General features: G+C 62.6%; 1 protein-coding gene across 6 annotated transcripts; it reads right to left on the bottom strand.

The window, feature by feature from the left end:
- Nucleotides 1-32: 32 nt before the first annotated feature.
- ARHGEF11 (Rho guanine nucleotide exchange factor 11) lies at nt 33-27,090 on the bottom strand. Of its 6 annotated transcripts, none has more exons than XM_065653562.1 (41): nt 26,817-27,090; nt 19,356-19,447; nt 17,653-17,751; nt 16,431-16,480; nt 16,297-16,354; nt 15,801-15,979; nt 15,616-15,687; nt 15,404-15,523; nt 15,121-15,175; nt 14,965-15,041; nt 14,369-14,509; nt 13,513-13,587; nt 13,125-13,226; nt 12,645-12,710; nt 11,286-11,328; nt 10,702-10,798; nt 10,486-10,608; nt 10,200-10,223; nt 9,646-9,790; nt 9,289-9,382; nt 8,506-8,535; nt 8,027-8,156; nt 7,728-7,907; nt 7,302-7,349; nt 6,611-6,798; nt 6,358-6,504; nt 5,881-5,960; nt 5,601-5,726; nt 5,389-5,506; nt 4,887-5,065; nt 4,735-4,810; nt 4,167-4,334; nt 3,917-4,004; nt 3,703-3,804; nt 3,293-3,381; nt 2,929-3,165; nt 2,128-2,388; nt 1,580-1,672; nt 1,036-1,196; nt 743-929; nt 33-661 (listed from the first exon to the last, which is right to left on the bottom strand). In XM_065653562.1, exons 1-41 carry the CDS (start codon nt 26,846-26,848, stop codon nt 612-614), a joined length of 4,482 nt encoding a protein of 1,493 aa, XP_065509634.1. In that variant the 5' UTR covers nt 26,849-27,090; the 3' UTR covers nt 33-611. The 6 variants fall into 6 exon arrangements, with proteins under 6 accessions (XP_065509634.1, XP_065509629.1, XP_065509631.1 ...); XM_065653557.1 differs by having other exon boundaries at nt 12,645-12,743; nt 26,817-27,089; XM_065653559.1 differs by having other exon boundaries at nt 8,027-8,153; nt 12,645-12,743; nt 26,817-27,089.
- Between the last annotated feature and the right edge of the window lie 358 nt (nt 27,091-27,448).

Raw genomic sequence — 27,448 nt, 5'->3', positions numbered from 1 at the left:
GGAAAGGAACAGAATAAAGCAGATGCTACAGCGTGGAACAGCGGCCGGTTGGTCGTGGCTCTATTATATATAATATATATATCAGACCCCCCAGCGCTGACCCCGCCGCGACACTTGGGAGGGGGAAACCTGGGGGGACGCACCCCGGCCATCGCCCTGGCCCCCCCTCGGGTCACCGATTGTCACCAGTGGGCGCCGGGGAGGGGAGCCCAGTGCTGGGGGCGTCCCCACTGCCCCCCGGCCGCGGCGGGCAGGCTAGGGGGGCCGCGGGGGTTATTTACAGGAGGGGGGGCACATACGTACATATTTATAGGCGGGGGAGCTGGGGGGGGCCGCAGCACGGAGAGGAACAGAACAAAGTGCATTTATACAGACTAGATCCAGCTCTCGCGGCCGGGGGGGCACGGGGGGCCGAGCCGGGGCTGCCATGCGGGGGGTGAGGGGGGGTCTCGCCGCTGGCCCTGCTGGATCGTGCTCCCTCCTGCCGGCCAAAGCCCCCAGCAGTCTGGGGGGGGCTCCCGCAGCTGCCAGCATGGGGGGGGAGACACGGGGGGGCTGTTGGGCAGCTCACCGGCTCTGAGTGATGCTGGGGGGGTGACCCCCCCTCCCGACTAAAGGCCGGCGTCACCAGAGGGGTCCTCGGCCAGGGGGGCTCGGGAGCCTGGAAGAGATGGGGAGATGGGGGTGAGGGGATGGGGGGATGAGGGGACACGCGAGGGGCCGGGGGGTGAGCAGGACTCACCGGGGGCATTGGCAGCAGGACCCTGCAGGCACCTCAGGGCACGGGACAAGGGGCTGTCCCCGGCGGGGCTGGGGGGCCGCTGTGCCCACCCGTCTGTCTGTGGGGCTGAGCCCTCCGGGGGGGTGACGTCGGCCGGGGCGCTGCCCCCCCGTGAGCGCAGCAGCTGCCAGTGGGCTGATTCCAGAGCCTGGGGGGGCCAGGACACAGGGTCAGAGGCGGTGGGGACACCCCCCCTCTGACACCCCAACAGGATCCCCCCACCCCATTTTTCCCCAGTTTGGGGGGGGTCTCACCTTCAGCCTGTTGAGCTTCAGCGTCAGCTGCTCGATGGTGCGGAAGATGAGGTCCACGTCGCGGTGGGGAGCGGGGGCGTCCGGGAAGCCCTCGGGGAGGCTGGGACGGGCGGGTGGGGGCGGGGGGGGCCCCGCGGGCATGCTGACGTAGAAGTAGTTGCCTGGAGGGGGCAGCAGCGTTAGAGCCGGGGGCTGGGACACCGGTGGGTGCTGGTGGCCCTGGGGGTGCTGCCCAGGCAGGGGACAGCGGGTTGTGTCCCTTTGTGGCAGGATCCGGCCACAGACCCATTTCCAGCTCGCTCAACATCACAACATCAGGACAGTGACACTGGGTGTCCTCAGCCATGGGGACAGGCCTCAGGGACACGGTCCTCCGGCACGGGACACTCATTCCAAGTGACAGTGTCCGCCCTGCCAGGGACTTGTGTCCCCTTAGAGGACACGGCTCCTGTCAAGGGACATGGGGACATCACCCCTGATGGGGACAGGGGGACGTGGGGATCCCCTGCCAGGTCTGGGGACCGGGATGGGGGGGTCTCTTTACCATCTACATTAGCTCCGCCTCCTTCCTGCAGCTCAGTTTCTGATTGGCTGCTGCCTGGTGAGGGCGTGGCCTCCTTAGCACCCTCCACCTGGGCTGTGCACCCCAAAAAAAGAGGGGGGGAGGGAGAGGGGTGAGCAGGACCCGCCACCGGCACCCAGCACCAGCACCCCAGTACGGACACCCATCACCAGCACCCATCGGCATCCAGCATCCCACCACCAGCACCCCAATATCAGCACCCACCACCAGCACCCATCAGCATCCAGCATCTCACCACCAGCGCCCCAAACTGGCACCCACCAGCACCACAACACCACCACGCCTCAGCACCCCAACACCAGCACCCGCCCACCAGCACCTTAATACCAGCACCCATCGGCATCCAGCATCCCACCACCAGCACCCCAAGACCAGCACCCATTAGCCCCCACACCCTTAGGGTGCACACAGGAGGGGGGGTTCACCCTTTGGTCAGGGACAGCAGGGGGTCCCCAGCACCCGTCCCCCACCCTGCCCACCTGAGGCCCGCCCCCCCGTCACCGTGGTACCTTTTCGGACAACTTTGTAGCCGCTCGGCTCCTCAGGAGCCGGACCCGGCTCCTCCCGGCTGGACAGGGGGGTCGTGTCCTCGGTGGCGCCCGGGGGCTCCCCCAGCACCTCCTGGGACACCGAGTCCTGGCTGGACAGCACCGAGTCCCAGGCCTGGCCGTTCCCCCCGGCCACTGACGGCGTGGGTGTCACATCGTCCTCGGGCTCCGTGTCCCGGCAGGGCAGGAGCCTCCGCAGGATCAGGAGCCGCAGGTTTTCCACTGCGATAGAATCAGAGAATCATTTTGGTTGGAAAAGCCCCTCAACATCATCGAGTCCAACCATTAACCCACCCTGGCACTGCCCCCTGTCCCTGGGAACCTCATGTCCGTCTGTCCAACCCCTCCAGGGATGGTGACTCCAGCACTGCCCTGGGCAGCCTGTTCCAACGCCCCACAGCCCTTTGGGGAAGAAATTGTTCCCCACATCCAACCTCAACCTCCCCTGGTGCAACTTGAGGCCGTTTCCTCTGGTCCTGGCGCTTGTTCCTGGGGAGCAGAGCCCGACCCCCCTGGCTCCAAGCTCCTTTCAGGCAGGTCAGAGATCAGAAGGTCTCCCCTCAGCTCCTGTTCTCCAGCTGAACCCCCAGCTCCCTCAGCCGCTCCCATCACCCTTGTGCTCCAGCCCCTTCCCCAGCTCCGTTCCCTTCTCTCAACTCGCTCCAGCACCTCAAGGTGCCTGAGGGGCCCGAAACTGACCCCAGGATTCGAGGTGTGAGGATGGGTGTGAGGTTTGGGTGCCTGCAGCCCCCCTGCACTCACCATCCTCCAGTGCCGCCTCAGCCAGCCCCTCCGTGCCGCCGGGTCCCGGGAGCAGCAGGTGTGTTGGGGGCCCCAGCCGCTCGGCCGGGGGGGTGTCAGCCACCCCCAGGTTGGTCCCCATGGGCATGGGGGCTGCGGGCGGCTCTTCTTCCTCTTCCTCTGCCTCGCTGCTTGCCGGCTCCTCCAGCAGCGCCGGGGGCTGCTCCCCACCCAGGAGCACAGCGGGATTGTCGTTGGCTGCAGGAAGAAGGGGAGAGCTCAGAGTCCAGCCTGTGGCTGAGAGATGGGCAGCAGGCAGGCAGGGGGGCAGGCAGGGGGGCAGCAGGCAAGCCGGGGGGCAGCAGGCAGGCGCAGGGAGGCTCACCTGAGCAGCTCTCCTCGGTCTCGGGCTCTGCGCTGGAGCTGGTGCCTCGGGACAGGACAGGAGACACGTTGGGGTCCTGTAAAACCATACTGCGGGGACAGGGACAGCACGTCAGGACACGGGCAGGAGCCAGAGGCGCAGGGGCAGCACCCACCCCAGGGCATACGCTGCTGGAGCCCCCGCACAAGGTGCCAGACACCTCCGGAGTCCCCAGTGAACCTGTCCTGCAGTGGGAGAACCCGTGTCCCCATACCAGCCACCCTCCAGAGACCCAGCAGCGTGCTGGCCCTGGGCCCAGTACAGGACTGGGTTATTGCCCCAGCCCCCAGTACAGGACTGGGTTATTGCCCCGGCCCCCAGTACAGGACTGGGTTAGGGCCCTGGCTCCCAGCGAGTGCTGGGCTGCTCACCTGGATGGTGCCACACGGGTGGGCTCTGGCGTCCGGCGCTTGGGGGGGAAGGTGACATTCCTGGTGGCACTCTGCACCGCCTCCTCCAGCCGCTCCATCCACCTGCCCGGCCAGGACACTCTCAGCAGCTCCCCAGGGGGGTCTGTGCCCCGGAACCCCCCGCCCCGGGCAGGCGTTGCCCCTCACCACCCGTGTCCGTCCCGCTGAGCCTTACGTGTTTTTCTCGGAGGACGTCAGTGCCACCAGCTCATAAATCTGGGGTCCCAGCTCCGATGTGCAGATGATGAAAAGGGCTCGTTTATCTGGGGGGGAGACACCGAGAGTGATGGGGAAGGTTGGGACGTGGTGGGGGCTCTAACCTGACCCACCAGCACAGCTGTCACCAGCGCAGCCAGGGTGGGACGTGGCTGGAGGACACTTGGTCCCACCAGTACCCGCCACTTGTCCCCTGTCACCGCCGCTACCTGTGGCCACGGAGCGGATGAGCAGCGCGTTGAGCTTGAGGACGGGGCTGAAGCTCTGCTTGTTGTCCGAGGAGCCCAGCGCTGTTTTGCTGTGGCATTTGAGCACCAGTTTCTCGTCCTGCTTCTGGAGCAACACCAAGAGGTCCTCGAGGAGCAGCACGTGCAGGTCTGGGGTAGAGAAGCAGGAGAACCATGGAATCAGAACCATTTTGGTTGGAAAAGCCCCTCAACATCATCGAGTCCAACCGTTACCCACCCCGGGCACTGCCCCATGTCCCTGAGAACCTCATCTCTCTCTGTTCAATCCCTCCAGGGATGGTGACTCCAGCACTGCCCTGGGCAGCCTGTTCCAATGCCCGACAGCCCTTTGGGGAAGAAATTGTTCCCCAGATCCAACCTCAACAGCCAGGAGGGACAATGGCCCCATGGATGTGGCAATGAGGGTCTAAGGAGGTCCCTGTAAAGGTGCTGGTGCTGGGGATAAAATGCCCACGTCATGGGGGATGCTGAGGATGCAGGGGCAGGTCTCCCAGTTCTCCCAGTACGGGGCAGTGGGGAAGGTCCATACCCACAGTCTTGTCCTTGCCGATGCGCCAGGTGAGCGGCCCCTCATGGATCATGCGCCGGGACGTGAGGTCCAGGCTCTGCAGAAGCCAAGGGGGGTAAGCGTGGGCCGGGCAGCCCCCCCAGGCCCCCAGTGCGCTGAGGAGCTGGGGTTACCTTGAACTCTGCGGCCAGCGGGTTGCTGGTCCTCTCCAGCGAGGTGGCGTCCAGGCGTTTCTGGTAGCCTTCCAGCCGGTGCCGGTTCTCCGCTCGCTTCACGGCCTCGTTGACGTACTTGAGGATGTCCCGGCACTGGTCCCGCGCTCGGCACAGCTTCTCGTGCTCTGAGGTGCCCGCTGCCGCCACAGGGAGCACGGTCAGCGGCAGCCGGAGGGGACCGGGCTGTCCCCATCCCACTGCGACGGGCTCCCAGACACAGCCCAGGCACAAAAAGCCACTGGCCCAGAGCTCCCTGAGGATAAGAGGGAGATTTTCCCACCCCCAGAACCCCCGAGTTGGGCTCTTTCTGCTGGAAAAGCAGCACACCCTCCCCACCGCCCTGGGATTTTGCTCTGGGTGGCAACAAGAAGGCACAAGTCCCACGGTAGGAAGCGAAGGACGGGTTTGAGACGGGAACACAAAACCCTGAGGACAATCCCCAGTGTTCCCCAGTCCGTACCCTCGGTGTGCTTGATGATGTTCTCCAGCAGCAGCGGGTACTTGGTCAGGCGCTGCATTTCGGAGATGATCAAGTCCTTCAGCTGCAGGCGTCGGCACTGCGGATTGCTTTCTGCTTCCTGGGGCAGAGGGAAGAGGGGATAAGCCCCGAGGTGGGATCAGGGGGAGCCACCGGGGTGTCAGGGTGAAGAACAGCCCAGGAGAGGGACAAACCTGCATGAAGATCTGGAAACGGGTCTCTTTGCGCTGCTTGGTTTTGATCAGCTCCAGGGCGATGGATTGGTATGAGCAGAAGTTGGCAGCGACCTGCTCGATTTCCTCTTTGGCCAGGCCGTCAAACTGCGTGGGTGCGGGGGAGAACTGGGCTCAGGGACCCCCCAGGCTTGGCCCTGAGCCCCCAGTCTCTGTGACAGTGGGGTCACCTCCACCTCCCCTTGAAGACACCAGCCCCTCCATGTTGGGGGACAAGAAGATGCCCCTGGGGTCCCCTTACCCGAGACAGCATGAGATCCCCAATTTCTTTGATGATTGGTCCTTCTTCCCGGAGCTTCTTCATGGATTCGGAGAGAGAATCTGCATGAGGATGTGAGAGACAGACTGGACTCAGGTGAAGGGGGTGCCAGGGCCACCCGCTGTGTGTTCAGGGAAGCACCCGCCTGCCCCAAAGGGTCCCCGAGAGCCAGATGGGCTTTGATTGCTGCGTGTCAAGGAGCGTGACACTAAAAGTGTGTCCTGTAAGAGTGCTACGCAGAGCGGGTGTCCCAGACAGGGGTGTCTGCAGAGCCCAGGGAAAACAGGCTCTGGATTTCTCCCGGGAGAGGGAAAGGAGAGGCCGGAGCGGCAAGACGGGACGATGCCATCAGCAGGGCCACTCTGAATGGTGGGTGACAACACAGGAGCCCCCAGCAGCCGTGGGTCACCCTCTGCTCCCACCGCAGGGAGAGCAGGATCCGAGCGCGAAGAGGCTTACTGTGGATTTCGATCAGGTCGGGGAGGTTGGGGAAGAGGAGCGCCAGCTCTTCCCGGGACAGCAGGCTCTCCTTCTTCATCCGCTGGTAGAAGAGGAGGTCGAGGACTCGGAGGATGCGGAGGTGAGACCCTTCGGTGGCAAAGAGCTCTGTGCGGAAGGCACAGGGGTGGAGAAGCGCCCGGGAGAGCCCCACAGCACTGGGACGCGCAGCCGGGGGGTCCCTCACGTCCCCAGGGTGCCCCATGCTCCTCACCGTTGATCACCTCTTGCCGATCGATCTCCTTCTGCGGCAGGTTGGCCACCAGCTCCCGACTGACCGTGTGCTGCCAGTTCTGGGCATCCAGCTCGGGCTCCAGGTCGGAGAGCTGGCCCTGCTCATCCTCCAGCAGATGGGGAAGGAAGGGATCCACGCCGAAACCCAGGTTGGGCGACTCGATGCTCCTGAGAGGGTGAAAAGGCGGCGGTGGGAGTAACTCCGCAGCCACCCGCGTCCAGCCAGCCCACCCCGCAGCACTCCCAGCACAGCCAATATCTACCTGGGCCCTATTTCGGCTTGAACCCGGGGCCTTCGGCACAAGAAGTACAAGCCTCTGACTCTCGAGCTAAAAGCCTAGGTCCCCCAGCAGACATTACATACGTCCTTTAAGCTCCTGCGGGAGACACAAGGGAACAGAGGTGCCCCCTCGCCCCAGGAGGATGGAGAACTACGGGGGGATCTGCAGGGACCCCCTCCCAGGGCAGCTCTGGCCATCGCCTCCTCTTGTGCTCTCTCAAGACTCACTGACAGGGAGGGCAATGCTAGGAAAGTGCAGCTGGACACCCCTGAGCCCCAAAGCGGGGACATGGCCCCGGTGCACCCCTACGGTGACCCTCCTGCTCTGTAGGTAACCCCCCGGGACCCCCGGCGCAGTAGAGATGGTGGAGAGCGAGGCTGAGCCACTCACCTGCGGCCCATCTTCGGCGTGTACGGGGGGGTGGGATTTTCCAGCGACCTGGGGAGGGATGGGACAGTCACCCTTGTGTCCCGTCGGCCTGGCCCCCCTCCTCTCACTGCCGCACCCCGCGGGGCAGTGTTTCCGTAAGCCCATCCAGACGTGGGTCCGGCACTACTGTGGTCTGGGGCATAATTGGGGATTACAGCCCAACTTGTACTGTTTTCCCCTGGCTGATGTCAGCCGGGAAGCTCTGCAGGCAGCTGGGTGACACGGGGCTGCGACCACCCCGCCCTGTGTGGCCGGGGCTTGGCCTTGACCCATAGGCTGAGCAAAAGCTTTCCCAAGAGACAGTGTCTCAGCTTCCAGTCCCTTGAGGCCAAACACACCCAAGAGAACCCAGTTTTCCCCGCCTGGGGCTCGCACGACATCTCCTACCTCGTGGACAGGCTGGACGCAGAAGACGACGCCGACTGGTGCAGCCTGGTGGCCTCGGCCGCGGCGTCCATGTCCACGTCGCTGCGGGAGCGAGGCACGTTTTCTGCTTTCCGGGACTTCTTCATCTCCTCCCGGCCTTTCAAGCTCTCCGAGCGGCCCAGCTTGACTTCGGCACGGGAACTGCAGCGGGGAGACAAAGCCGAGAACCGGCTGAGCCTGGCAGGACAGGCAGGGATGTCCCCGTGGGTGTAAACCCACCAAAACCTGCCGCGGGACCCCCACGCGCCCCCCTACCCCACCTGTCCGACTCCAGCAGGTCCTCAGGGAAGCTGCCAGTGGAGAGGCGCTGGGTGCTGGGCTCCTGGCTCTCGTAATGCTGGTTGTTCTCAAAGTGCTGGATGATGTTCCTCACATTGCCGGGTTTGACTGCTGGGGCAAAAGCAAGAAAAGAGCCTCGGTGAGACGGGGCTGCGGGATGACACGCCGGAGCTGCCACCAGCACCGTGGCCGTCTGTCCGTGTGGCACCGACCAGCCTGGGCTGCACAGGTGAAGGTGCTGGTGGCATTGTGGCTGTCACCAAGGGGGTTTCCCCACGGCCGGGCTGCCCGGGATGCCCAGGACGGACAACCGGCCACCGCGAGCACCCCAACTCCCCACGGCACCCGTCTGAGCCCACCCCAACACCCTGTGCAACAGCGCGGAGGAACCTCAAGGTGGGGGGGCAAAATAAAACTAAGCACATGAGGTGAATGGCAAACAAAAGAAAAGGCCTTTTACCTTCAACAGGGGACAAAGGGACATGAAATGCTGAAAGGAAAAAAACAAAAATGAGATGTCAAATCAATCCCGCACTTCAGCAACGAAGGAGGTGGTGGGAGAAAGTGTGAGCTAACGGCATGAGAACGGAAAGCAGAAAGGGAGGAACACGCACACGTGTACACACGCACACACACATACATGTGTGGACAAGAGGAAACGGCCTCAAGTTGCGCCAGGGAAGGTTCAGATTGGATATTAGGAACAATTTCTCCCCAGAAAGGGCTGTGGGGCATTGGAACAGGCTGCCCAGGGCAGTGCTGGAGTCACCATCCCTGGAGGGGTTGGACAGACGGACATGAGGTTCTCAGGGACATGGGGCAGTGCCAGGGGTGGGGGAACGGTTGGACTCGATGATCCTGAGGGGCTTTTCCAACCAAAGTGATTCTGTGATTCTCTGATTCTATGTACACACTTGCTCTCGACCATCTCAGCCCCCCAGGAGCTCCTGCACTGTGGCACTTTTAAGAACCACAGGATAGGGCACAGAGGATGGATTTTGGGGTGAGCTCAGCTCAGCTCCCGTCCCACTCCCCTCAAAGCCACGTGGGAGCGTGGACGGTTGAGGCAACAGGTTTCCCATGAGCAGCTGGAGAAGAGCAGAGCGTGGCTGATGACAGATGACTGGGTGACTGGGGATCCCACAGGTGCCAAAGGCCACCTGATGGCCCCGGGTACGGGGCAGATGTCCTGCAGCCAGCAGGGAGGCTGCGGGTACAACCTCCAGAAGACCCCAACACTCACTGCTCTGGGAGATTTTGGGCTTCCCAATGTACTTGAGGATGGGGTTGCGCTTCTTGTCTTCCACGGCATCCTTGTCCTTCTTCGTGCTGCTGCTCTGTTGGGACACCCGAGAGAAGTACTGATAAAAACACGTGTCACTATACAGGCCCCGAGGTGACCCCAACCCGGACCGCGCTGGCCGAACGCCGCAGGGGCCGGGATCCAGCTCTGTCCTGGTGCTGCGCGGAATTCCAAGGCACGGGGGGAGATGGGGATCCCTGGAGAGCCCCTCCCCGTGTCTCCTCTGAAGATCCAGGGCAGGCAGCGTCAAGAGCCTGGCCCTGGGGCAGAGTACAAGGTTGTCACCAAGCCACTCACCTTCTTAGCCTTGGGGAAAAAGGGCAGCCACTTGTCCCTGTCCGGGAGGGACGGTGCCTTCTCACCCGCGCCAGCCATGCGGGGCTCGCGGCTGCGGATGCCGGTGTGGCTCATGTAGGTGCTGAGGGCAAAGGCCATGGGGGAGCTGCAAGAGAGGAGAGTGTGGGGCTGGAGATGTGACACCGGGACAGGGCTCTGCAGCTGGGGAGGCCATGGCAGGAGCGGGACATCCCGTGGGGCTCTGGGGAGAGCAAGGGTCCAACCCTCCCCAGGCAGGAGAGGATATCCGGGCAGGGATGCAGGTAAATGAGAAGGGAGGAAAGGTAAGAAGCAGTTCGAGGGGGTGAGCTGGTGCGGCAGTGGTGGAGAGGGAGCTGGAAGTGTTTCCCCCTCCCAGGGCCAGCCTGGGAGCCCCCAGGGACACGCCTGGCACTGGGAGAGGGTGTTGGAGGCTGGCACGGGAAGGGGATGCTCATGCAACTACTCTCCTCTTGCCTCTCAGCTAACACCCCTCACATGAGGACACGCTCCCGCTGCGCCCTGGGGCCACTCACCTCCTGTCCTCTTCGTATTTTGACCTGGAGAGAGAGATGGTGAGGGATAAAATAGCTTGTTTGGAACAGAATCCTCTCCCGAGTCTTCCACCCCACTGTGCCCCCCACCCCTTGCTGCACCCCCTGCCTGCTCCCAACTCTCCTTCCCACCTCCAGCAGCGAATGAGTGGAGCTGGGGAGGTGGCACGATGAGAACTAAACCCGTGACCGATCCCCTTCCTCATATCCTCGCCCCGATTCCAGGCAGATCCGTGCTCCCCCATGCGCAGGGCAGCCCGGCACTCACAGTATGTCGCCCAGTTGCGCCAGCTGCTTCTCAGCCACTTGCCGCTCCTTCTGGGGGTCCCCGTCCAGGTCCAGGAGGTCGTTCTCTCCGTACAAACTCCCCAGGCCCATGGTGCGCTTCGTTCTGTGGAACACAAGGCTCAAGACCACCAGCCCCGGCACCGGCCAGCCCGTGGAAGCGGCAGCGCGGGCAGGAGCCCACTGAGCTGTGCCTCACCTGTAATCCTGGATCTGCTCCTGGATCTCAGGCATCACCATCTCCTGAGCTTCAAAGAGGGCGGCTCGGACATCGTCCCCGTTCCGCAGGCGAGTCTCTGGGGACGGGAGAGGAGAGTCGGTGTCACCAACCGTGCTCAGCTTGCAAGGATGGGCTCAGGGGGTCTCCTGGCAGCCCCAGGCCCTGGGGCAGAGGCTGCAAGACCCCGCTGGCCTCCCCCTGCCAGAGCACAGCCCCTTTACGAGCTTCTGCTCCCCCAAACTGGGACAACCTGTCTCCCATTTTGCACACCCAGGCTGAGACACCTGCTCATAACACCTTTTAAATACCTCAGAGGTGTTTAGAAGATGCATAGATGAGGTTCTAAGGGACCTGGGTTTGTGCCAGTGTTGGGTTAACGGTTGGACTCGATCTTAAAGATCTTTTCCAATCAAAATGATCCTATGATTCTGTAAGAAGACCCCCAGGACCAAGCTGGGCAGAGCTCAGGAGCCCCAGCCCCAAACCTGAGGTCCTTTGGCACCCTAACCAACAGTTCTTCAATGCAAAGGTGCTGGTGATGCCGCTCTGGAGGCTCCACTCACCGATCTCGGCCAGGAGCTGCTCCGACACCTTCACACGCAGAGGCTGGGGAGGGAAGGCAGAGGAACAGCTCAGTGGGGCTGGAAGGAGCCAGGAATCCCTATAGAGGGATCTGGCCCGGCTGGATCGATGGGCTGAGGCCAATTGTCTGAGGTTCAACAAGGCCAAGGGCCGGGTCCTGCACTTGGGTCACAACAACCCCATGAACGCTGCAGGCTGGGGAAGAGCAGCTGGAAAAGGACCTGGGGGTGTTGGTGACAGCGGCTGAACATGAGCCAGCGGGTGCCCAGTGGCCAAGAGGCCACCAGCATCCTGGCTGGTACCAGCACTGGTGTGGCCAGCAGGCCCAGGGCAGTGACCGTCCTGTGCTGGGAATGGGGAGGCCAAACCGCGAATCCTGGGGGCAGTTCTGGGCCCCTCAGGCCAAGAGAGACCTTGAGGTGCTGGAGCGAGTTGAGAGAAGGGAACGGAGCTGGGGAAGGGGCTGGAGCACAAGTGTGATGGAGCAGCTGAGGGAGCTGGGGGTTCAGCTGGAGAACAGGAGCTGAGGGGAGACCTTCTGATCTCTGACCTGCCTGAAAGGAGCTTGGACCCAGGGGGGTCGGGCTCTGCTCCCCAGGAACAAGCGCCAGGACCAGAGGAAACGGCCTCAAGTTGCACCAGGGGAGGTTGAGGTTGGATGTGGGGAACAATTTCTTCCCCAAAGGGCTGTGGGGCATTGGAACAGGCTGCCCAGGGCAGTGCTGGAGTCACCATCCCTGGAGGGGTCGGACAGACGGACATGAGGTTCTCAGGACACGGGGCAGTGCCAGGGGTGGGGAATGGTTGGATTCGATGATCTTGAGGGGCTTTTCCGACCAAAATGATTCTGTGATTCTATGAATATGGCACACGCTGGAGCCACATTCAAGCCAGTGTGGGGAGGGTGCCCTGTGCTCCCGCACCATCGCCCCGCAGCGATTCTGCAGCTGGAGAGGCGAGAGCTGGGAGCCTCACACACCCAGCACCCAACACACAAACCCCGCCTTGGAGCAACGCAACGTGAACCTGCTCCCTCCAAAGGGACATGAGGTCCGGGAGCAGGAATGGGAGCACCCAGAGCCCCGTCCTCACTGCCAGGACCCTCCTCTCCTGCCGGCACCGGGGCAGTCACAGTTGTGCAACGTGCAGGGCCATGCCTTACGCAACTCATTGCAGCGATGCAGAGGAACCAGCAGCAATAAAGCAATATCAGTGGTAAAAACACCATTAAAAAAACCCATCCCTGTGCAAGGGACACGAGAGGTAATGCTGGCTTTTCCAGCAGATCCCTGGCAGGGACATGGAGCCCTCTGCTGCTCCCCGCCGTGTCCTGCCCTTACCGCGTTCCTGTCCAGGAAGATGTTCCAGATGTCCTTCCCCAAGAGCCGGGAATCCTTGCTGGCCGTCTGCTGGCAAACATCCACGCATAAGTAGAAGAGCTGCAAGGAGGGGAGAGCGGAGGTGGGCAGCGAAGGAGGAAGGTTTAGAAGTGGGAAGCTGAAAGGCTCAGGAAAGCGGCGCCCGTACGGTCACAAAACAGGGTCTGGGGAGGGCAGCACCGCACGGTCACGCCAGGGAGGAAGGGGAAGAAGCGCAACCGTGCCCAGTGCTTCCCTCTTGTGTGCGCACAGCGCTGGGGAAACCGCTGCCCGGCAGCTGCCTGCAGCAGGCAGCAAGCCCAGCCCGGTGCAGGCAGCTGCGCCCAGCAGCACCGCCCTGCACCCACCCCGGGGAGGGGACGGTGCCGAACATGCCACCCCGTCCGCATCCCTCCCCGCCCCACTCGCTGCCTGCGATGGTGACGCTGGCGGGTTCCTTACCAGGGCGCTGGGATCCGCTTGGGAGAAGATGTAGCGCAAGAATACTCCCAGATGTGCCGGCCGGGATTTCAGCTTGCCCAGGTCCTGGAACAGGGAGTCGCACTGCGCCCAGAGGGGATCCCAAGGAGGAAAAGCCCGTTAGGATGGAACAGAATTAACTCCTCTGGATCAGGCTCACCCCACAGCTCAGCAGTGGGGTAAACCTCCAGTTCCTGCACACCTTTCCTCACCCCAGCTGCACATTTGCCTCCCCACAACCAGCCTGGCCCTGGGTGTCCCCTGGGAGGATTTCAAAATGCCACCGGGTGCCAGGACCCACATGGGAGGGGGACAGTCCTGTCCCCTAAGGAGTGGGGACAAAAGCCAAGAATACTTTGGACACCATTACCTCGTTATTGAAATATCCCGGCTCGTAATCCTCCTCCGGCGCGATGATGTGGGCTCGTCCTGGCCGGTCTAAGCCCTGCGGGGAACAGGGGACAGAGCTTGTGGGGGGGACGCCTTCGCCATTCCCGCAGCACCCACCCTACCCGCTCCTGAGGGAGGCTTGGGCCAGGTCTGGGGTGTTGGTGACGGCCAGAACATGAGCCAGCGGGTGCCCAGGTGGCCAAGAGGCCACCAGCATCCTGGCTGGTACCAGCACTGGTGTGGCCAGCAGGCCCAGGGCAGTGACTGTCCCTGTGCCAAACCTCAAATCCTGGAGGCAGTTTTGGACCCCTCACGCAAAGAGAGACCTTGAGGTGCTGGAGCGAGTTGAGAGAAGGGAATGGAGCTGGGGAAGGGGCTGGAGCACAAGTGTGATGGGAGCGGCTGAGGGAGCTGGGGGTTCAGCTGGAGAACAGGAGCTGAGGGGAGACCTTCTGATCTCTGACCTGCCCGAAAGGAGCTTGGAGCCAGGGGGGTCGGGCTCTGCTCCCCAGGAACAAGCGCCAGGACCAGAGGAAACGGCCTCAAGTTGCACCAGGGGAGGTTGAGGGTGGATCTGGGGAACAATTTCTTCCCCAAAGGGCTGTGGGGCATTGGAACAGGCTGCCCAGGGCAGTGCTGGAGTCACCATCCCTGGAGGGGCTGGACAGACGGACATGTTCTCAGGAACAGGGGGCAGTGCCAGGGGTGGGTAACAGCTGGACTTGATGATCTTGAGGGGCTTTTCCAAACAAAATGAGTCTGTGATTCTACGATCAGTCGAGCACCCACCAGACGCCCCGGCTGTGCCGCAGGACCCCCCGCAGAGCTCAGCCCACCTGCTCGGCCGCGGGGGTGAATGGGGTGTCGGATCCCTGCCGGCGATGGTGCTGGAAGAGGCGGGCGGTGATGACCGGGGAGGTTCGCGGGCTGTCCAGGCCATGGTCGGAGAGGACGGAGTTGCGGTTCAGGGAGATCTGCTGGGGACAGCAGGACAGGCGTCAGGGGACATGGGGACAGCCGGGCTCCACGCCGGGGGTGGTGCTGCCGCTCAGCCACCCAGCAGACGCGCTTGGGGCCGTCTGAGAGCAGTTTCCAGGTCAGAGATGGACACAAGGAACTCGGAAACCACACAAACCCTCTGGCACCACCAGAAACACTTTACAATTGGGACCACAAGCCAGGAACTTCAGAGTCCCCTTCATTTTAGAGGCAGTCATGCCAGGTTAAGCGTTACAAGCCCAAGAACTTCAGAGCTGAGACGACATTACAAGGAATTCAGCTCGTTCAGATGGCAAACGAATAATTGCGATGGCAAAGCCAGGTCCTTGACCCCCCAAGGATGACATGACTCATCTGTCTGGGCTTTTCTCCCCGCTCCCAGCTGCAGCAGAAGTTGGGGGGCTCCCCGCAGCTGCAGTAACCCTGCTCTCACCTCACTCACGGAGGGGAACCGCTCCGGCCCAGACTCCAACCCGCTGTCACCATCCTGCGAGTCCAGGGACAGGCGTCCTGGGAGCAGAGGAGAGACTGACCCATGTGTTCAAGAGATGGGGACACAGGGACGGTCCCAACTGCCAGCACGACTCACCTTCCGTTGCCCTGAAACTGGCCAAACCAGAGTCGCTGCCCGGCCGCCCCAAATCCTGCAAGGCGAGAAGGTGAGTTGGACCAGTGGGACGTTCCCCAGCACACGGGGACACATGGGGACACCTGGGGTGGGTCCAGCCACAGCAGCTCCCACCCAGCACAGCAGATTTTGGAAACAGGTGTATCCCCGCTGCCTCAGGAGGGTGTCCCATGGGCAGCCAGGAGGGTGGCCAGACCCCCAAATTAATGAGTAACCCCCTAATTCTCCGGCATGTTCCACGTACCACGGAGCCACCGGTCTCCTGGAGGATTTTGAGCTGGAGCTGGCTGACCCGCCGGCGCGCTCCCTCGATCTGCTCCTCCACCGCGCTGGCCGGGTTTCGGCTGTACGCCTCGCAGAAGCGCTGAGTGGAGGGACAAGAGAGGACGATGACACTAGGACAGCACCGAGGCTGCTCCGCTGCGGCTCCACAGAAGAAAAGAGCCGCTGCTGTACCTGTAACTCTGCCTCCTCCTGCCGCAGCATGTTCCGGAGAATCTGTGTCGCGTGCTTCTGGACTTCGGGGTCCTGTAATTTGAGATGGATGCAAAGACACAGGGTGAGCTTTGTCCTCCTCCCCACACCGTGCCGGGCGGTGGGGGACAGAGCGGGACGTCGGCGCGGACGGTTGGGTTTGGTACCTGCAAGGGCTTGGGGTCGGTGATGCGCTGCGGTGGGGGGAGCGGCGGTGGGGGAGGCGGTGGGGGACAGGCGGGGGTGACACGGGGACCCCCTGATGTGCTCACGTCTTGTTGAGGGCCGGAGAGCCCCACCGAGGGAGGAGGGGAGCCCAGGAGGGTCAGTGCGACATAAGCACCGGCTGGAAAAATTTGGGAATGGGAAAGGGAGGGTCAGAAAGACTCCCCGTTATTCACTCTCTTGACTTAAAACATTGAGCAGGCACCATGGCATTGTGGGGGGACACATCCCTGTCCCTACAGCACCTCCGCTGTGTTGGGTGCCACGGCCCAGCCTGCGAAAACTCATGGGAAGGACCAAGACAGATTTTCCCATCTTTTCCCCCAAATCCTCCCATTTCATCCACAGCAGCCAGGGCGCGATGGAGCGGAGCAGCTGGCTGGGGGGTGCCAGTCACCCGTGGGGAGGAGAAGCCGCAGCTCCCTTGGCCGTACTCACACTTGATTAACTTCACCACCTCGAGGTGCGAACTGTTGGTCACCATCGTGCCGTTCACCTGGAGATGGGAGAGGGGTCGGTCAGGGAGGGGGGAGCAGGGAGGAGCGGCTGGGCCGATGGCCGGGGGTGCTCACCTTGACGATGCGGTCCCCCTCCTGCACCCCGGCTTTCATGGCTGCCCCCCCTGCGACACAGGGAGGAGAGACAGATGTCAGGAAGGACAGAGGGAGAGCAGACAGGGCCAGGGGTTCCCGTCCTGCTGGTCCCAGATCTCCCTGGCAGCGCCGGGGGGACACAGGGACCACTGGACAAGAGCAGTGACCGGGTCTCGGGTGCACCTGGACAAGCCCCTCTCTGCTCACCCAACCAGGGCTCAGCCTTTTCTACCCATCTCGGGACAAACAAGGGGGCCCCAACTTGTCACCCCCACCCTGGGATGGCTCCGATACATCCAGAGCCACCACGCGCCTGGAGCCAAAGGCAGGAGTGGAACCGGGAAGAGCAGCAGCTCAGCTCTGCCTCCGCTCCCCCTGCCTGCTCCTTAACAGAATACAGGAAAAATTCGCTTTTCCCAAAGCCAAAACCAAGAGGAAAAAAGTTTCCATTAGGTTCAACTCCAAGCCAAGGGCCTGAGACATGGCAGCAAGCTCTGAGACTGGAAAGTACATCAGATTATTTGGATTCTTTTGGCTTTAACAGTCTCATCATTAGCAAACGAAGGGAGCTGGGAAGGAGGGGATGGGACTCCTGGTTGTCCTGGACCTGGGGACCTCAGGCCCCCCAGGCAGCCCCGGGGCGAGGGGGCTGGTGCAGGGGGTCCCCACACAGCTCCAGTGGCAAGACAGACACCCCAGCGCTAACCTGCCCTGCAATCTCACAGCCTCTTCCCTTTCCTATATTCTCATTTTTCCTGGCTTTTGGGCGAGAGGGGGGAAGGGGGAGGAGGTGGGAACATCCGCTGTAAAATAAGCAGCTCATTGTCTATTTAAATTGCTGCTCCCAGCCCTGCCACCCCGCAAAGTCATTATACAGCAAAACCGGCAGCGTCTCCTGCAGCGCAGCGCCAAGAGCTGCTGGATCCGTGTTTATCCGGGGCTGCACAAGGGAATCCCTCACCCACCCGTCGGCGGCAGCTCCCCGGGCTGTAGAAGGAGCTGGGAGACCACAGTGGTTTTGGGGAGCTTCACCAAAACACTCACCCCAAAACCGCTTTCCTTCCCCCAGCAACCATGTCCTGGTGGAAGACCCCAAACCAGCCACGTTTAGGATGAAAAAAACCCTTTCTGCCGTGTTTTCAGGAGGGACGTGGCTCTGAGCGGGCGAGGGGAGCCCCGAGGATCTCCCAGCCTCCTTTACCTGGCCGCACCGACTGCACCAGGACGACACGGTCCCCGCTGACGGTGAAGCCGAAGCCATGCTGGTCCTTCTGGATGATGACACAACGCTGGACCAGACCTGCAGAGGGACAGGAAGGAAAACCAGTGAGGCTCCGAGTGTGAGGCGGGGGCTTGGCTTGTTGGGACCCCACTATTCCCAAGCCAGAGCTGGGTGTGGAGCCCCCAAGTCAGCGCCGCTGCTGCCAAGACCCCGGCCACACTGCGCCGGTGACTCCAGGGACATGGTGACATCCTTCCTTGGACCCCTTCTCTTGAAAGGGGAGTGTCCTGGTTAGCATGGGCTGAGGGAAGAGCCCCCGCCTGTGAGTGGCTGGAGCATCATCCCCAGCCCCACTGGTGACTTTGCCGGCAGCTGAGAAATCACAGAATCACAGATGGTTTGGGTTGAGGGGACTTTTAAAGCTCCCCCAGTGCCCCCCCTGCCATGGGCAGGGACATCTGCACCAGCTCAGGTTGCTCAGAGCCCCGTCCAGCCTGGCCTGGGATGTCTCCAGGGATGGTTCAGCCACCACCTCTCTGGCCAACCTGGGACAGGCTCTCACCACCCTCAGGGCCAACAATTTCCTTATATCCAGCCTGAATCTCCCTCCTTTAGTGTAAAACCATCACCCTTGTCCTGTCGCAACAGGCCCTGCTCAAAAGTCTGTCCCCATCTTTCTTTTAAGTCCGGAAAGGCCGCACTAAGGTCTCCTCGGAGCTTCTCTTCTCCAGCTGAACCCCCCAACCCTCTCAGCTGTTCCTCCCAGCAGAGCTGGTCCAGCCTCAGGTCATTTCTGGGGCTCCTCTGGCCCCTCTCCAGCAGCTCCATGTGTGTCCTGTGCTGGGGACCCCAGAGCTGGACGCGCTGCCCGGGGGTCTCAGCAGAGCGGAGCAGAGGGGATGATCCCCTCCCTCCACCTGCCGCCCACGCTGCTGGTGACACAGCCCAGGACACGGTGGGTTTCTGGGCTGCCAGCCCACATGGCAGCTCATGGCCAATCTCTCACCCCCAAGTCCTTCTCCGCAGGGCTGCTCCCCACCCCTCCATCCCCAGCCTGTATCGATACCGGGGGCTGCCCTGGAACAGGCTGCCCAGGACAGTGGTGGAGTCACCATCCCTGGAGGGGTTTAAAAGGCGTTTACATGACATTCTCAGGGACATGGTTTAGTGCTAGAGCTGGGTTAGGTTGTGGCTGGACTCGATGATCCTGAGGGTCTGCCAACTGAAATGATTCTACTCGTACTCCTACTCCTATCTTGCCCTATCCTATCCTATCCTATCCTATTCCATGATGCAGCTGCAGGACCTCGCACTTGGCGTTGTGGAACCTCATGAGGTTCGCACAGCCCCACTTCTCCAGCTTGTCCAGGTCCCTCTGGACGGATCCCGTCCCTCAGGTGTGTCACCTGCACTGCTCACCTTGGTGTCACCCACAAACCTGCTGAGGGTGCCCTCGATCCCACTCTCTGTGTCATTGATGAAGATGTTACAGAAGGGTCCTGCCCCCTCCCAGGCACGTGCAGCCTCGGCCGGGTGACTTTGGGTGCTGCGAAGGGGCAGAGGAGCCCCGTCCCCAAGGACCGAGGTGGGTGGCAAGGTGCCACCAAGCTCCTTGGGCACACAGGGGGCCAAATGCCATCCTCAAGAGGAAGAGGAGCGGAGGAGGGGGCAGGAAAACCCACCTGTGGTTTCAGAGGAGTCGGAGGGCTGGCGGCGGTGCCCGGGAGACCTGCGCTCTGCCGACGAGTCTCCCAGGGAAGACAGGCTGCTTAACCTGCCGAGGAAGAGGAGGGGACGTGAGGGAGGGGGACGGCTGGACGGAGCCACGGCTGGGACCGGGACGGCTGGACGGAGCCACGGCTGGGACCGGGACGGCTGGACGGAGTCACCCTCCAGCCATGGCTCCTTCCTGGGCTCGGGAAAATCAAACACACAGATCTGGAAGGTGACAGCTGCCAACACAGGCGAGTGCTGCCCGTCCCCAAACCTGCCTGGCCCCAAACCGCCTTGGGCAAAGGCTCCTCTCCCTTCATCACCCCAGGGAGCCCCAGAGCAGACCCCACTGGGGGCCAGGACCCCCAGGCCCAGCATGTGGTGGTGAGGGGAGCACCCGCGGGCAGCCCCCGGTGCGTGGGGTGAGCAGCAAAGATGCACCGTGCAGCGCGAATGGGATGGAGCTCGGCAGCGGGTCTGACCAGGCTGCAACGGGGCTGATGGAGGGAGAGCCACGAAGCAGTGAGGGACAGGTGAGAAAAAGACAGACAGACAACGGACAGTTATTTTACAGTCTTCCCTCTTGCTGCCGCTCGCTGGAACCACGGCAAGGCTCTGGATGCGGGATCGGTGCGCGGGGTGGGACACAGGGAGGGGGGGCTCGTCCGCACGGCTCTTTTTATCCCCAGTGTCTATTCTCCGGTCAAAGAGGCTCTGGAGAAGCCAAGGCAAACAGCGGCCGCCGGGCAGCTGTCCCTGCGAATGCCGCTTGAACCAGACGGTGCCCGCAGGCGCAGGGTATGGGCAGGGGCACCTGGGAAGGATCAGCCCCCCAGCCCTCACCCCTCCCCGGAGGCCCAACTCTGCCTCCAAACCGGCTCCATCCACACCCCCAGGGTCCTGGGGTGCTGCTGACCCCTCCGTGATCCCACACCATCCCCGGGGTGATGCTCGGTTCTGCTGTTCCGTCCCTTCTCCTCCCACCCGAACCCCTCCAGCTCTCCCTGGCCGGGGCAGGGCTGGGGTGGGGGGGTCACGAAGCGAGGGGAGAGTGAGAAAATGAAGGTGCCGCCAGCGGAAAGAGCAGCCGGTCTCTGCCTCACCCCCGAGGGCTGCGATGAAGCCGGGAGCAGGATGAGAGCGCGAGCAGCCCCGGCCCGACGGTGCTTACCTGGGCAGGTGAGGCTGCCTCCTGCTGCCCGCCCGGCTGCCGGGGGGGGACAGAAACCGGCAGCCGAGACGGGGTGGTGGCGGTGAGAGGTGGCACAAGGGACACCCAGAGGCCAGCAATGCAGGGGCAGGGTGGGGAGGAGACAAATCAAGAGGCAGAGGCGTGAAACACAGCATGGCGGCAACGCACTTACACCCCTCGGGGAGGGTGGGGGACCCCAAAAACACCCCCCTGCGTCCAGCACGGCCCCACAGCGCCCGCCGGGCTCGGAGCTGAATTCACCGGTGTAAATCACCCTGCCGGCTTCACACCTTCCTCTGGACGAGGAGGGGGAGGCAGCATCATCCTCCAGCATCGTCCCTGCGGAGGCGGCAGCTGGGATGTCTCCCGGGCACACACCCCTCCTGGCAAACCCCCACCCGCCCCAAAACACATCCGTGCTGAACCCAGCCCGGTCTCACCGCAGGACCGTGGAGCCGGGCGAGACTCCCAGCCCTGGGCAGCGTCTCCCCCAAAACCAGCCCACGGGAGGCAAAGTCGTAGCCGCAGCAGCATGGACCGCACGGCCCCGCTGCTGGAGCCGCTTCCGCAGCTGTAATGGCTTCTTCCCCCTCCAGGGACAGACACAAATATTAGGAAACACCTCATTTAAGGTTGCCTGGGTAATCTTAATCCAGCCCGGCCGTTATGCCACAGCATAATTACTTGATTACAGCCCTCTCTGGCTGAAGAGGGGGGATAACCCGGGACCTTGGCAGGATGGAGCCCGGGCATGGTCACTGTCACTGCAGAGAGGGGGGACATGGTCAAAACATCCCCAACAGCTCCCCGGGAGCTGGGGGCAGGGGTGGGAGCGCTCCCCCCCATTTCAGCGGCAATCCGGGCCAGCGATCGGCTCCTCTGGCGGTGGCGGGGTCGGCGCAGGATTAACCCCGCGGGATTACCCGGCAGCAGGCGCGGGGGGCCCGGGGCAGGATCGGCTCTGCTCCCCGCATCGCCCCGGATGCTGCGGCTTACGCTGCGGCTGCACCGACCCACCGTCATTAAGCCTCTTCGTTAGGGAAGCTCCCTGGTGCCCGACGGCACCAGGACCACGGCGGAGCCCCCAGCCCGGCCAGGAGTCCCCAGTCCCACCCAGCCCAACACGGGGGGACGGTGACCCCGTGTCCGCTGCGGGACCCCGTTTCCATCCCCGCCCGGCGGAGCTGGGCCAGCGCTGGCTTATTGCCGTCTAAAAGAGTCGGTTAATTCGGCTTTGCATAAGCTCCTTCCTAATTGACTTACAGAGAGCCAAAGCATGCCATTTTAAACCAAATGCTGTCAGCTTGACAGAGACCTGACCCTGGCGCCTGTTTCCAGCCGGGGAAGCTCCATTCAGTGCCGTGAAAGATCCATTTTCCTAAAAACTGTAATTCCAGAGCCCTCGTGCGATGCCCAAATCCTGCAACCGCCCCTGGCTCCCCAGGTCCCAGCTCCGAACCGGCACCTGCAGCCACATCCTCCGTGCAACCGTCACCTTGGGTGCTTTGGAGGTTTCTGCTCTGGGGTTATTTTCCTTGATTCTGGCTACTTTTAGTTAAATCATGGCTACTCGGTTCTCAGGAACACGCAACGGGAGCAAGACGCTCTGCCTGCAAGGATGGGAGAGCAGCATGGGGGGAGCGAGGGCAGGGGCACTCACAACCAAGGCGAAAAACCAGAAGAACGAGGAGAAAAAAATCATGACATGCTCAAGAGCAAAGCGCAGCACAGGTGCTGCCACCTCAGGAGCCCATGCAGAGCAAACGCCACAATTAAACGATTAAGAGAGGAAAAGGATCAAATCCTCAAAGCCTCCCGTTGGAGCTTTGCAAAATGCTCTCTCCAGGATCGGGAGCTTGATTTTTTAATTTCCTCCCAGGTATCCAAACGGCTGGTCCCTGTGATTCTAGTTCCAGAGAAGAGAAAATGTTTTACAAATAGCCGGAGCCCGCACCGGCACGCCTGGAAACCTTTTGCGGTGAGGCCAGCGCCGGCCTGTCAGCAGGAAAAGCTGAAAAAAAAAAAAAATAGAAATACAGATGGAAAAAAGGATCAAAAACCCCAACTCGAAAAGGGAAATCAGTGTCTTGGTGGGATGCTTCTTGCGACTGAGTCATCGCTTCCACCACAGCCCGACGCTGCGGTAGCACCAGGATTACCCAACGTCTCCCGTGCCAAATGTTGCCGCCGGCCACTCGGCCGGGCCACGGCCCCGCGGACGGTTTCGCACACTGGTATTCTGGGGACAGGAAGGAAGGAAGGAATTTCAGCTAAAAAAAATTTAAAAAAATAAAAATGATTCAGCTTCCTCCCCTTCCCCCTCCCCGCAGAGGGAAAACGCGCTGGCCCGGCCGCGGCCAGTCCCGCTGGAGCCGCTCCAACCTCGCAGCGGAAAACCGGCCGTGCCGGGGATGCGCGTCCCCGGGGACATCACCCCGCAGCCCCCGGCGCGGGGTCCGTGTCCCAGGGGTTCGCTCCCCGTTTCTCCGCAGCAGGGGACGGACGGGCCGAGGCGCAAAGCTGCTCCCGCTTGGCCGCCGACACTTCAGCTGCCACACGATGACACACCGGGGAAGCTTGTAACGATGCATCTGCCCCTCGGTTTGTACGGCAAGGCAGATTTAAACCTTCCTAGGGTGCCGCTAGCAAATGAACTAAAGGGGGAAAATATAATTTCTCGACATTCTGGGCCGCCTGCAGAGGCAGCTGTGATGACACCCCCATCCCTGAGGAGATCTGATTTTCTTCTCAGCTTTTCCCACGACGGGTTTGCAGAGCCGGGGACTTTCGGCCGGTGTCGGCTCCGGCATCCCCATCCCCGGCGTGTTTGGAGGCTGCGACCGGGCTCTGTGTTCCAGTAGCAGAGCCGGGAGCGCCCAGGTGTCCCGGAGCCGGGCAGGGATGCGGCACATCCCCGCGGCACAACCGCCCAGCCAGCAAACCCACGAGGCCGGAGTCAGCCCGGATCCAGCTGGGGTTTGTGCAGCAAAGCTTTTTCTTTTTTCTCCACTTTTTTTGTTGTTTTTTTCTTTTTTTTTTTTTTTCCAAGGGAGAAAAGCGAAGCGAAGCCTCAGCCCTCAGGAGGCGGCCAGTAGCAAATTTCGTTTGGCAAATCAGATGCAAAGTCCCATGAACACACCATGCAGCAAACTGCATTTAAACCCCCGGATTCCGCCAGCAACTTTCCTGCAGCAGACAAGGGGATTCTGCAAAAGCTTTGTTTAAATTAAGACTTTTAATTAAATGGGGAAAAAAAATTAACACGCCGAGCGCAGCAGCGCTGGTTGGTTAATGGCACGGCAGACTCCATTCCCCACATTTCTAATTGCCTGTGTGCTGCAAATTTTTGCAATGCCAATTCCCCATGGGGAAGAACCGGCGGCCGAGCGTGGGGACAGCTGTGATTTCGGGCAGCCGGGCGGTTACGCAAAATTCGTTGGGTTTCGCAGTCTCACCAGGCCGGGGTCGCTGGGCGAGTGGGGAGGCCGATACCAGCCTGGCCGGGGCGAGGAGCCCGAAACGGCCCCGGCAGCATCTCCAAAGGGGCAGCTGGGGAAGGGAGACCCTAAAGAACCCCCGATCCACTCCCCACGGAGCTACCGAGCAGGGTGAGGGCCGGGGAGGGACAGAGACCCGAGCGATCTGCCCGGCAGAGACCAGCAAGAGCACGGAGGGGCTGCGGGAGGCGAGGACGGTGCGAGCAAGTATTTACGTCTTAATTAGATAATGCCCGCAAAGCACTTTGCGCATGGACTCTGCTACATAAATCCTGAGTATCGTGACCACCAGCAGCAAAGTTAGGCCGGATCAGCAGCAACACTGTGCACCAAGAGCTCTTTCCTCCCGCAAAATTTTGTTTCATAGAAGTGTGTGTGTGTCACCCTTCCCCTCCCCGCCTGCAAGAAAACCAGGGCAGGGGAGCGCGGAGGGGTAAGCGGAGTCGGGATCCAAATTCCCCGCGAAGGAAGACGCAGGGCCCGGCTTCCCCGGGAATGCCGAGCGGAACAAGGACGGCGGGAGCTCCGCAGCGCTCCGAGCTCTCCACGCCGGGCAGTGTAATTAATCATTAACGGTGCCACTCGCCTCCCGGAAAACCCAGACTGGCAGAGCTGGTTTGTCTGGCACTGACGGCGCTTTTGGGGTGCAAGACCTGTAGCCGTGAGCGAGATACGGAATAACCTGCCCCAAAGGGATGGTTTTTTTTTTCCCCAACCTGCCTCCTAAACAAACGCTGCGCACCCCGCAGTGGGGAGGACGGTGCTGCGACCGAAACCACGGCAAAACGAGACGTCAGAGAGTGGCGACCAAACCCACCTACAAGTCACATCCCCGCGGCTGGCCAGCACTCGCTGCTGATGCTCCTCGAACTGGAGGAGAAACACCCAGGCTGGTTTGCACTGGGAACCTGCCGCCGCACCGCGGGGGCTGCTCGACACGGATGGGCTGCGGGGACCAGCGGGTGGGAGCCCCGTGCCCACCCCAAAGCCATCGTTGGCTCGCTGGCTGCAGGGAAACCAGTCCTCACGTCAACCCATTTTCCAGTCGTTTTTGCTCCTGAAGAGCCGTGCCACCCGGCAGCGAGCGATTCCCAGCTCGGCCAGGGCACTTCAGGCGCCTGACCTTAAAGAGCGGAGGAGAGCGCGGCTATTTAAAGAGCAGAGAGAAGCCTTAAGCCCGGCAATGACGCCTCGCGGCTCGCGAGGCCGGGCGGCCGGGCAGCGAGAATGGGGCAGCGCGGCCCCGCTGCGATCCTGCCGCTTCCCCACCCGGGACGGGGGCAAAATTCAGCAGTTCTGTAATTTCTGCTGCGTAGGGGCTGGCTGTGAAAGGCAAAGCCTTGTCACCAGCCTTGTGTCCGGGTTCTCCAGCTAATTAAGGGTTAGACAGAGGGAAAGCGCAGCCGTGGTTGTGCGCTCCCCACCGCACACACTCGTTCTTTCTCCCAGAGCAGGAGGGATCGATGGCGAGGGAGCCGCTCCGCTCGCCCACCCGCAGCTGGGAACACGCCGCCCGTCCTGCCAGCGAACACCCCAAACCACCTCTCGGCACCGATGCACCGCGAGCCCACGTTGAGCATCTCCAACGCTGCCTGCCAGGGATGTCACCGGCGCGCACGGCGCACACCCCGCCGCCCTCAACCGCCTTCCTCTGGGGCACGGGGTGTGAAAAGAAAACCTCGTTTTTGGCAGAAAGCCACACCAACGGCACAACCGGGGACATCCCTGTGGACGAGGTGCTGCCGCATCCACGCCGGCGCTGGCCCACAGGTCCCGGCCCGCGGTTCTGCCGCGCCAGGGACACGGGGAAGCTCCTCCTGCCACCCGCTCAGCCCCAGGCAGATGGACGCAATCTGTCTCCATCCATCAAGTCACCACAAAAGCAAATGGAGTATTTTGGGGGTTTATTCCCCCAGCTCACATCCCCCTGCCGTGCCGGTCTGCTCAGGCCCTGGACACAGACGCCAAGAGAGGCCCGAGCCGGCTGCGAGGAGCCAGGTTCCCCTTTGCAGCTCCCAAATGTCCACGGAATCCATCTTCCCATGCACAGAGAGGGGAAGACACAAGAACCCACCTGGGGCCACCGTGTCCCAGCCCGGGGGGGGGACAAGCGGGACCCCCGCCAGCTGCTTGCCCCCCACGCCCAGGGACAGAAAGTGACCACATCCCTTAATTAGCTTAATTACCCGCGAGGAACTGAGCCTTGGTGAGGGTAAGAGGGCAGCGCGATGCCCCTGCCACCCCGGCAGCACACCCTCCACACCCCCAGAAAAAAATCTGGGTTCAAACTGAAGCTATTTGGGGCAAAACGCTCCCGCAGTGCCCGGGGAAAGTTATTTACCAGCGGAGAAGAGAACCCGGGTGTTTCCCCTCTGCTGATTTTGGCCACATTTTCCCACCGGCCACACTGGGGTGGGCTGGGTCGCTTTGGGGTTGGGTTTTTTATTTTTTGGGTTGTAAGCCCAGTCTTGGGGAATGCTCGCCATGGAGGGACGGGCTGGGGGGTGAGGAGGACTGAGCGCCCCGCGCCGGAGGGCCCGGCCCGCCCTGCTCCCCAAAACACCGAGTTTTACCCCGAAGCACTGATTTTTTTTTTTTTTTTTTTTCCCCAGAGGGTCCCTCTCCCTGCGGGGGCTCCCCCGCCGCCCCGGCCCCGCTCCCCCTCCCCGACACTCGCCCCGAGGCCGCGGGCGGCTGCGGCCCCCCCGGCCCGGCCCTCCCCGGCCCCCCGGCCCCCCTACCTGTCGAGGGCCTGCGGAGGCCGCACGCTCATGGTGCCTCGCCCGCGGCCCCGCGGCGCTCAGGGCGCGGGGAGCCGCCGCCCCGCTCCGGCCGCCACCATCCCCGGCGGCTTCGGCGGCCTCGGCGGGGCCCGACCCCCCCGCTCGGGCGGTGATCCCGGCCCGGCTGGGCTCGGCGCGGCGGCGGCGGCGGCGGCGGCGGCGGCGGCCACCCCCCCACCACCGCCACCCGCCCGGCGGCGCTGGGGGCCGGGCCGAGGGAGAGGCCTACGCCCGCTCCCAATCCCCGGGCTCGCCCAGCCCCCGCCGCCGCCGAGGGGGCAGCGCCGTCCGGGGCCGTGCGGGGGAGGAGGGCGGTGGCGGGGACACACACCCGAGCAGCGGGGACGCCCGGCCGGGGGGGCACCCACGGGGCCACCCGAGTGTGGGGGCAGCCGTGGGCAGGCTTGGGTGTGGGGGGGACTCACAGGGACGTTTGGATATGGGGGACTCCTGGGGAGCCTCGGGTCTGGGGGACCCATGGGGTGAGCTGGGTGGGGGGGACCTGCTGGGAGACTCAGGGGGACCCACAGGGACAGTATAGCTGTGGGGAGCCCGTGCAGAACCCATGGGGACAGCGTGGATGTGGGGGG

This window comes from Caloenas nicobarica, chromosome 31 (genome assembly GCF_036013445.1).
Source record: "Caloenas nicobarica isolate bCalNic1 chromosome 31, bCalNic1.hap1, whole genome shotgun sequence".
In the NCBI taxonomy this organism is placed as follows: domain Eukaryota; kingdom Metazoa; phylum Chordata; class Aves; order Columbiformes; family Columbidae; genus Caloenas; species Caloenas nicobarica.
This window is presented reverse-complemented; position numbering and strand designations above follow the sequence as displayed.